Genomic DNA, 10,674 nt, shown 5'->3' on the forward strand with positions numbered 1-10,674 from the left:
CAGAAGCAGCGCATTCTGCCCCACTTCTATGTCTCATGTCTGCAGTCACCTTCCCTGTAAAGCCCAACTCCTTAGTAGGTATCCACTTTTCCTCTACCTCTCCCTGAAAGGCTGTTACCTTCTCACATGACACAAGCCATCAACTTAGAACTTCCTGACCACCATCTCAGCCCAGAGACGAGTCTATAAGACATCCCTATCTGGGTGTCCCATGCACCTCATTCAAGTCCTCACCTAAGTTCCTTCATTCTTTTCACACCACCATCCACCTGCTCTCATCGGTACCCAGAGCTGGTCTGTTCTTCACACCTCACAGCACCCCATGCTGCAGTTCTAGTGGAGGCCCCCACCCTATCCCATCTGGAGGCTCAGTCAGCCTCCTAGCTGGTCGCCCACCCCTTGTCTCACTTCCCACAAATCCAGCCTCCACACAGCTGTCAGATTATCTCACATACAGATTTGGTTCCCACTGCCCTGCTGAAAGCCACTCCAGGGGTGTTCTTTGCCTTCAGGATAAAGCCCAGATCCTCAGCTGGATCTGAGCCCTCATCACCTCCCATCCTTCCATACTTCAGAAACCCTGGGCAGCGGGAGGAAGGGCACCAGCTTTGGAGTAAGACAGACCTGAATTTCTAGGCCTACCTGGTCTACTTCCTTAACCATGAAACTGTGACAGGTGATCTCACCCCTGTGAACCCTGATGTCCCCATCTGTTCAATTATATACTCACCTTTCCCAGAGATCTGATATTAATTGTAACCCCTAAAGTCTCTCTCTGCCTACTCCTCTCCTTCCCCAATGGCACACTGCCAGGTCGGCCGACCACCTGTCCTAAGTAGATCACTGCCTCCCTGCTCCCTCTCAAGCTTACCCACCCCACCCCCAATCTATTCACTATACAGCTGCCAGAGAAACCTTTCTAAAATACAAGTCTGATTCTCTCCCCTGAATAAAATTCAAAGACTCCCTTATTGCCCTTGAGGTAAGCCTAAGCTCCTTACATGGCTTAATATGATCTAGCCCCTGCCTACCTACACTCTGACAAGGCCACAGAAGCCATATTTTCTCCCCAATGCTTCCTTACCCTTCACATCTCAGCTTAGATGCCACTTTCTTCAAGAAGTTCCTTCCGCCCTAATGCAGCCTAAGTTAGCTCCCCTACCTATGAGCCCTCATAGCCCCTGGACTTGCCTGGCCCAGTTCTTACCAGGCTTGAGTGATTTGTCTGCCTTACCAACGACAAAGCTGAGAGCAAGGATGCCATCATGTTTAGCTGGCACAGAGCAAAGGCTCAATGTTTGTTGAAAGGGTGAAAGGGACAATGATGAGGAAGGACTCCTTGGCCCATGGAAAACCCCAGGCTCAGTGGGGGCACTTATCAGACACAACATACACTATTAGAAACATGGCCAGAGGAAGCAAAGCCAACTTGCCAAGCCCCTGGAGGAAAGAGCTGACAAAGAAGGGAAAGGGAAACCATGGGGGTGCCTCAATTCTGGGAAGTACTATAACCAGTATTGGGGGTTGGTCCCTGGAATAGGGCAGGGTGACCCAAATGTTCCACCACATAAATGGCGTGGAGAAATTCAGGAACCCCAGCGCCTGTGAAGGCAGTCCTTGGCGGCAGGGGGAGAGTTCCCACAGAATGGAAACCAGCCCCGGGCAGGCAGTATTATGGGGACATGAAGGGCTGTGTCAGCCCCATTTGACCAACACACACCCATAAGGATGGGATTGGCCTTTGTTTCCACCATAAACAAGCAAGAGTCATTGAGTTCAAAGACAATGCTTCCTGGCCTTTGCTCCCAACCACAAAGCGGCAGCTAGGCTCCAGGCAGACCAGTGAGGCAAAAAGAGACCTGGATCCAAGAAGCCAGAGAAACCTTTCTAAAATGCAAATCTGACTCTCTGATTTGGAGAGTTCTGAGACTTTTCTGCCAAAGCAAACACCTCTCAATATTAATCCCATGATTGAGAAGGAAATGCAGATATTTATCCTACTTTCCAGAAGAGGTAGCAAAGGACAATGTGCTGTCCAGGACCTTATGAGTACCTCCCCTTAAGGGCATCACTAATAAACTAGAACTCATCCAGAGAAGAGGATATGCTGGAAACCCAAACCAGGACAGGTCAAAGGGGCAAGTAAGCCACCCACCGCCACTCTATCTCTAAGTAACTCTAGTCCTGGCTCGGCACCTGTGGCTCAAGCGGCTAAGGCGCCAGCCACATACACCTAAGGTGGCAGGTTCAAATCCCCAGCCTGGGCCTGCCAAACAACAATGATGGCTGCAGTCAAAAAATGGCCAGGCGTTGCGGCGGGCACCTGTAGTCCCAGCTACTTGGGAGGCTGAGGCAGGAGACTCGCTTGAGCCCAGGAGTTGGAGGTTGCTGTGAGCGTGATGCCATGGCACTCTACCCAGGGGGATAGCTTGAGGCTCCGTCTCAAAAAAAAAAAAAAAAAAAAAAGTAACTCTAGTCCTGCTAATGTAGAAGAGGTACAGGCTTGTTCTGAGTAGTCTCTTAGGGCAAAAAGGGGGCTAAGGAGCAAATGCTCTGGGGAGCAGTTAAAGGATAGAATAGACTGTCCCTGAGTGGTGAACCTTATGTCCCAGGAGGAGACAAGCGGAAGCTAAATGACCATGACTGGGAATGGTGGCATGTAACGTCTGCCAAGGCACAGGGCACAAATAGCCCCTCTCAACTCCTTCCTACCCAAGTTAGGTTCCAAATAAACAGCAAATAAATGAGTGTTTTCCTTACAAAGTATTCAAAGCACATGAAACATACTGTTTCAAATTGTATACCTCTGTGATATGAAAAGGAAGGCCATGCTGCAGAAGGAGCAGCAGCTGGAGGTTGGTGCCCTCTGCAGTATTAAAGCTGAGCTCTGTTCATGTTGGTGTTAGTTAGTATTGTTATTTAACTACTCTTGTATTTACATCTTCAGGACACAGAAAAGGGTCCTGCCTCCTGGCCAAGCTCTGAGATCTGGATTCTGGCATCATTACAGAATAGGTGTCAAAAAATGCTTGGTTGAGAGTAAGCTGGGTAGGGACAAGGAATTTCCTGGAAGTCTTTGGGAAGAGTGATGGGGAAGGCAAGCTCCCTCATGTGCTCCCCCTGAAAGTCCACCCAGCCACTCCTTAGAATATGGACAGCTAAGAAGCGTGAGCCTCTTCTGGCCATAGCTATAACCCAGCAGCCACTCTGAAGACTGCACAACAGCCCTGCCATAGTCTTGGGCATGTCCCAAGGCTGCCATACCCCACCCAAGAGTCCATGCTACCACTGGAAACTTCTCCCAATGGTGAACATTGGTATCACACAGCATCCGTGACATGGATCTAAAACCTTCCATCCAAGGACCCAGTGGCCAGCCCTGCTCCCTGACAGCACCAAGACCCACACACCTTGCTTGTCCCACTGTCTCCACCACCTCAGATCAGCCAGAAAACCAAGCACTGGACAAAGCAGGAGAGTTGAACATCAGGTATATTGGGGAGGGGAGTGATGGAGGCACCTTCCTAAGTGCCTCAAGGTGCCTTCCATGGGCAGCAGCCTCTACAATGTACTCAGGAGGCTTTGGAGGAACAAGGGATTCATGGGGCTCCTCCGGCAAAGATGAGCTCCAGGGCCGCCTGGATGTCCCCCCCGGTGGCCTGCAGGGCCCTCAGGCTCAGCTCATCATCCTGGATGCCCATGTCACGCAGCTGCTGCAGCTGGGGCTGCCACTGGCTCTGTGGAAAGACAGGAGCAGGCAGAAGCCGTTAGCTGAGATCCTAATGAAGATTAACAAGGTCTATGCTTTCAGAGGAAGGAAAAGAAGACAGCAGTCCTACAGCAAAGTTGCTGATGGTTAAGTTCCACAGAACACAGGGCTTCTAGGAAGACTAAAAGATAGGCATGAGAGTGAAGAGAACAAATTCAGTTTTATGATTAAAAAAGGAAATTCTTAGCATAAGGATAAAAAGAGAAAGCACATATTACTCAGTGTCTAAATTCCAAAAGACTAAATTACTTTCTTTCCCCTGCTATATGTACACACACACATAAAAATAAACGAGGATAGAGGAATAAAATTTAAAACTAGTTTTGTTTGGTTTCTTTTTTCTTTTTTTTGTTTTTAGAAACAGGGTCTCACTCTGTTGCCTGGGCTAAGGTGTACTAGCATCATCACAGTTCACTGCATCCTCCTGGGCTCAAACAATCCTCCAACCTTGGCCTCTAGAGGAGCTAGGACTACAGGTACTCACCAACACACCTGGCTAACTTTCATTTTGTTTTTTTAAACTGATATGCAGTGAAGTCTTACTCTCACCCACTCCCATCCCTACCCTACATAACCGATTTTATTTTCTGAGGAAATATAAATATATATTCTTACATTTACCCTTTTCTTATATCCCTGTTCTAAATCCATTCCTAAACTTTTTTTTTTTAATATTATCAGTCTATCCTCAATATCTTCCTGGGCAGGTACATAAAACGTTTTTTAATAATTGTATAATATTCCAACACATATGGTCCTGTAATGTACCATGACTAGGCTATTTCTTATCTTTTGCCATTACCAGATAATTATTACAAATAATGCTACTGTGACTGACTCTATACAATTGTCATTTTCTACATCTCCAGGATAAATTCCTAGAAATGAGACTCCTAGGAATTACATGAGTTCAAGGGCACATACTTCCTTTCAGTGAATAGTTCATATCTTTTCCCCATTTTTCTATTGGATTCTAGCAGTCCCTGAGTTACAAACATCTGATTTAAGTACAACTCACACAAACAGGCTATTATAGTAAGTCCCTGAGTTACAAACATCTGACTTGTACTTATGGATAGGAGCTATTACAGGTAAATGTACCTGTTCCAACTTACACACAAACTCCATTTAAGAACAAACCTACAGAACCTACCTCATTCATAACCCAGGGAATGGGTGTGTTGGTCTTGTGTAGAGATTTCTAAATCTCTACACAATTGGAAGATTTTTGACCTTTACATGATATGTGTTACAGATTTTTTTTCCCACTTGATTGTTAACTTTGCTTCTTTTTTTTTGTTTGGTTTGCCACATAGAAATTTTCACTTTTACAAACTTAAAATGTATAACTCTTTTACTTAATGGCTCCCAGATTTTGAGTTTTAGCCATGAAAGGCCTTCTCTACGATGTATGTATAAAGATTTAAAGAAAGACACCCATATTTTCTTCTAGTGCTTTCATAGCTTCATCAATCTATTTCATGACAGGAGGGAAGTGAAAACAACATGTCCACATGGGGAACATGGCAATGCAAAGGGGAAGAAATGCAAACTCAGAGAATGCAGAGGGATTTACAAACCCTCAGATAAGCTCAGATTCATTTTACAGGCCAGGTGGAGCCAGCAAAACTCTCGAGCTGGGAAACAAAGTAAACCAACATCTAGCTAAGGAATATGAGAGAATGGAGAAGACAAGTTGTCCACATGTCCTGCTCCCCTCCCTGTCTCTAAGGGCCACATAAGGTAGTGAAAACCACTGGAGCTTGAACCTTGTTTTTATGATTTCATGGCGTTATGACCTCAGACAAGTTCCAGGATGGAGGCTCCCCCCACAGGCTTACTGGGAGAAGGGAAATTGGCATGAAGCAAACAGCTCATGCCTAACAAAATGCCACTGACCCTTTAGGTCTCCCATTCAGCTTCTAGGGTGACCATTCTGCTCCTTAAAATACCCATGGCTCCCTAACTTGAAGATCAAGTCTAATCCTTCTAGGTTGGCATTCAAGGCCCCTTACATGCAGGCTCCTGATCTCTCTGTCTCTCTCTCTGGCTCCATCTCAGGATCCCTCCACCAGGACATGGCATTCTAGCCTTATAGTTTTGATCTTCAGTCTAATGCTCTCACAATTAAGTTATTTCAACACACTTTCTGTTCTTAAGCCTTGCAGTTTTAATATGCCACACGGACCTCAGAGTTGCCTCTGCCTGGAAACCATCCACCACCACCACCCCCACCTCTCTAACCTCTAACGAATTCTTTGACAATCAGCTTAAACGCCCTCAAAAAGTTTTGCCTGACCCAGGACCCCATCTCAAGTGGCTGGACTTTCCCCCTTGCTGTTCCCCAGTTCAGTACCTACCTGGTGCCCCTCCATAGCAGGGATAAGGACCCGCTGCCCCCTAGCCCCAATACCTGTCCCAGGCCTAGGATATGCCTGCTCAAAGCTCAGTCACCACTCACTGAATGAATGAAGGCCTGCTTGACTAAAACCGAAATGATTATCCAAGGCAGGTGGTCAGGGAAGTCAAGCCACAGTCACTGGGACAGGAGGAGGAGACCACAGGGACCACTCTGACAGTGTGCCCTTGCTAGAAACACTCCTCAGCTATCACTGCCATGCTCTAGCTGTTCCAAGAATTAAGCATGCTAAGTGGGCAGGGCCTCTGGAGAACAGAAAAAGGCTTGGCATCCAAAATTATGAGGAAGCCTCATGGAAACCAGGACACAGGAAAACTGACCTGAAGGCTGGGCTGCCCAGAGGCCTGCAGGGCATGCTGTAGGGCTTGGCTGAAGAGATCATTGGTGATGGGTGTCCCTGACTGGACGCCAGAGGACATAGGCGAAGTCCCTGAGGAATGACCCTAGAGAAAAATCAGTGGTCAGTACCACCCTCCGAGCCATCACAATCTCAAGAGTAGATATCCACGTTGTCATATCACTCCACAGTGCTCCTGGGGGTGGCCAACTACTGCCTCCCAATAGGGGCCTGACATGAAATAACCACACAAAGGTACCTAGAAGCTTTCCTAGAAGGAAAGATTTTATTCTCTTCTGCTTGGAGGCCCCTGACTCTGACCCAGCCTAGGACCCCAGCACTGTAAGAAATGGTCTTGAAAGCTAGAATGACTTATCACCAGACATGCTTTAAGTCAGTGATGTCTACTCCCTGTGAGGGGTGAGGAAGGCCACATTGTGTGAGAGGAGGTTCTTCTAAACTATGAGGAAAAATCAATCAGGACTGTGCTAAATCCTGGACCTCTGATCCCTAATAGCAAGTGAAGTGGAAGTCACCCAAGCTGAAGTAAGAATCCCCACCAGAGATCCAGGGTTCAGCTCAAGCCAATTCTAGCACCAGGCCTAGCAAATGCAAAGCTATCCTACTGTTAGGGAGCTTCTCCCTCAGGGACCCAGCTTTACTCTTCCCAGCCCTCTTCCATACCTGGGTGCCAGGAGTCGGCGTGTGAGAACTACTCTCCGGAGTGCTGGCCAGGGCCAGGGCAGTGGCCAGCTCGCTCTGGGTTATGGGCCGGGGCCCAGCAGCTCCACTGTACCCAAGAGACGCTGGGCGGGAGCTGGGTGTGCTGCTAGAGGGCGTGGAACGGGTGCTCTGGAGAAAGAAGGCACAAGGAATCAGAGCAGGGAACTGTGAAATTCTCAAATGAACCCCAACCTGCTCCAGGAACAGTTCTCAGGGAGACTAACCTCCCACATTCAGAGAGGAATCCAGAAAAAGCAACAGGCTGACATGGTCTTGGCTCCCTAAGGGCCTAAGACCACCTCCCAGCCTGGGTTTGCTGGGAGCCAAGAGCAGCTCATTTCCACCACCACCTCCTCTAAATGGCAGGCAGGGAGGCCACTTACTGGGTGAAAGTCATCCTCATCATCTGAAAGCCCTTCAAACAGGAAGCCACCTGGAGGAGGATGAACAGATTTCAGGAGGAAGAACAGAAAGGCACAGGCGAAGCTCCAGAATCTCAGCTCAAGTTACTCTCCAAATTCATATTTTTATCTCTCCCCTTGGAAAATTACAGGACAGATGCACTTCCTGACTCAAACCGAGAGTTCCCAAGGAACGCCCTCTGCCAATACTATACATAGCTGCTGAGTAAAGCAATCCCTGGGTCACTGCCAGCTCCCAAGGGCCTACTTTACACTCCTCTGGGGCTCACCTGGCATATCTCGGTATGAGCCGGAGGGCATGTTCCGGGAAGACGAGTCAGCCCCTGGCATCGGGGCACTGCCTGCTACCGAGTGTAGAACAAGGATGATGGCATTGACCAGGGCCGGGTGAGCAGGCACCAATCTAGGACAGGGTAGGAAGAAACCCAGGGATGACTAAGAAGGAAAGAGTATCCTCAGCCACGACAAGAGTTCTGGGTGTCCCCTCACAACAATGGAGCCACCCATGCCTGCCCTCAAGTTCTTCAGTCTTCAGTATTTTCCCCCAGGAAGCCCAATCCTCCTATGAATCTGCCCAAGCCTTCAGTTCCTAGATCTCCTATAGATTCTTTACCTTCCCCTCAGGCAAAGCATGATAGGGAAGATACAGCCTGGTAGGCTTGGGGTTTAACCTCTGGTCCAGGTATCATCACCCCTACACTAGGCAACCTTAGACAGGGCCCTTCTCTTCTCAGGGAGAGACTATTCTCTTCACTTAGAAAATAAGAGACCGTGTCCCTTCCAGCCCTAACATTTTATGGATACCTGCCTCTCCTTTCCTGAGCTCCCTAATATCTGCAGAACAAAAGCTAACTGAGCCTAATAGGCAGAGCCCTCTCCCTCAGAATTCCATTTCCTCCTGACATTCTTTTTATGTCCCTGCCCTTGCCTCTTCTCCCCTCCAGACATGATGAAAAGACAGACTTGGTGATACACTGCAGATAGTCTCCAAGAACAGATTCCAGCCAGGGTGACAATTAGGTTTCTGTTCTGACCATGTGTGGAGAAATGAGGGACTCTCTACTCTAACAGTTACACTTACGTATCAAGCATGTTGGGATCAGCAAAGACAGAGAAGAGATCCTTGTCCTGGAGAACCCCTGAAAGAGAATAGGGGTCACCTCAGAAAATAGAAATCTGGCCAGATCTAGGAGGAAGAAAATGCTTTAGGGCTCAGCACCCTGTAGCACAGTGGTTACAGCGCTAGCCACATACACCAAGGCTGGAAGGTTCAAACCCAGTCCAGGCCAGCTAAACAACAATGACAACTGCAACAAAAAATAGCCAGGCATTGTCACAGGCACCTGTAGTCCCAGCTACTTGGGAAGAGAGAATCGCTTAAGCCCAAGAGTTTGAGGTTGCTGTGAGCTGTGACACCATAGCACTCTACCAAGGGCAACATAGTGAGACTCTGTCTCAAAAAAAAAAAAAAAAAAAAGAAAATGCTTTAGGTCTCAGAGCAACAGGCTCAACAGGGACACAGGACCATAAACCAGCCCTCACAAGTAGAAGAAGCAAAATGCTAAGCCACACAACCCAAGTGTTCTCTATCGTGTTCCAACAGGACATTCCTTTGCTCTTCCCTCCCCCTTGCACTTAAATCACATACTGAGTACCAATATGCTGGTCTCTTTCTCCTCTGGGTTCCTCCCTTATTCATCAAGGTGGACAGAACATCTTCCCTGATTGCTGGGATATGGACTAACTGTTGCCCTCATTTGGCATCCTTGTGCCTTCATGTATAATGTTAGGCCATTATCTCTCTGTGGGACTGAGAGCTCTCAGAGGGCCGGGTATGTCAAACAGATCTTGATTACTCTCCCTCTTCCCATAAGACCAGTGATTCTTCAGAAGATAGTCAAAGTCTCTTTAGGGTAATTGCCTTCTCCTGGTATCTCCTTTTCCAACAACTCCTATTTTCTCAAATCTAGTCTTGCACTTACCAAGAGCAATGGGGTCACTGCTGAGGCCTGGGGTGGCCACAATGATCTGATCCAGAGATTCCTTATTGCTGAGCATCTTAAAGACCTGCAGAAGAAATAGGGAGGGCTGAGCACTCCGACCAGCTCAATGCACTCATCAAATACCCACACTCCACTGAAGGACTTCCTCCTGCTAAGTGCTTACATGTATAACACCACAATGGAATAATAACCCCAGAAACAGATGAATCTCTTTTGCTCTGAGATCACAGCTTACTGGAGGGAAAACAAACAATTAAAAAAAAAGAAAAGAAGGGCAGCGCCTGTGACTCAGTGGGTAGAGTGCCGGCTCCATATACCGAGGGTGGCAGGTTCAAACCCAGCCCCGGCCAAACTGCAACAAAAAAATAGCCGGGCGTTGTGGCAGGCGCCTGTAGTCCCAGCTACTCAGGAAACTGAGGCAAAAGAATTGCCTAAGCCCAGGAGTTGGAGGTTCCTGTGAGCTGTGTGACACCACGGCACTCTATGGAGGGCGACAAAGTGAGACTCTGTCTCTACAAAAAAAAGAAAAGGAAAAAGCAAGACTACAATAAACCTTCAATGTCTGTGGTCCTGTCCTCTATCTACAGTTCTAATGCTTCCAAAATAAAAGCTCTCATTAGAAGTCCAATTACAAAGGTTTCTCTAGGCTCCAAAAGTCCTTTTCAATCCCTGTACAACTACTATTTCATATTCATATACATTAGGAAATTCACAGATATATTTTGCCTGTCTACTCTCCTATACAAAGACATTAGCCCATTTCCCCAATGAGGACATTCAGGTTAAGGGGTGGTAGGCAGGCAGTTCACCCAAAGTTAAAGAATGAGGCCAGGCTCAGCGCCTATAGCTCAACCGGCTAAGGCGCCAGCCACGTACACCTAAGGTGGCGGGTTCGAATCCCCAGCTCGGACCTGCCAAACAACAATGACGGCTGCAACCAAAAAATAGCTGGGCGTTGTGGCGGGCGCCTGTGGTCCCAGCTACTTGGGAGGCGGAGGCAG

At 47.8% G+C, this 10,674-nt stretch overlaps 1 protein-coding gene across 3 annotated transcripts in view; it reads right to left on the minus strand.

The window, feature by feature from the left end:
* Positions 1–3,474: 3,474 nt before the first annotated feature.
* UBL7 (ubiquitin like 7) overlaps positions 3,475–10,674 on the minus strand; it is a 17,047-nt gene continuing 9,847 nt past the window's right edge. For all 3 annotated transcript variants that reach the window (XM_012801920.2, XM_023509965.1, XM_023509966.1), the window contains exons 5-11: positions 9,653–9,737; positions 8,752–8,809; positions 7,940–8,073; positions 7,632–7,681; positions 7,210–7,377; positions 6,509–6,631; positions 3,475–3,737 (exon numbers count right to left, since the gene is read on the minus strand). In XM_012801920.2, coding sequence (XP_012657374.1) covers positions 3,600–3,737; positions 6,509–6,631; positions 7,210–7,377; positions 7,632–7,681; positions 7,940–8,073; positions 8,752–8,809; positions 9,653–9,737 — 756 coding nt within the window. In that variant the 3' untranslated portion in view covers positions 3,475–3,599. The remainder of the gene's footprint in view (positions 3,738–6,508; positions 6,632–7,209; positions 7,378–7,631; positions 7,682–7,939; positions 8,074–8,751; positions 8,810–9,652; positions 9,738–10,674) is intronic.

The sequence above is a fragment of the Otolemur garnettii genome, unplaced genomic scaffold, assembly GCF_000181295.1.
Source record: "Otolemur garnettii isolate 467f Iridium unplaced genomic scaffold, OtoGar3 scaffold00011, whole genome shotgun sequence".
Lineage (NCBI taxonomy): Eukaryota > Metazoa > Chordata > Mammalia > Primates > Galagidae > Otolemur > Otolemur garnettii.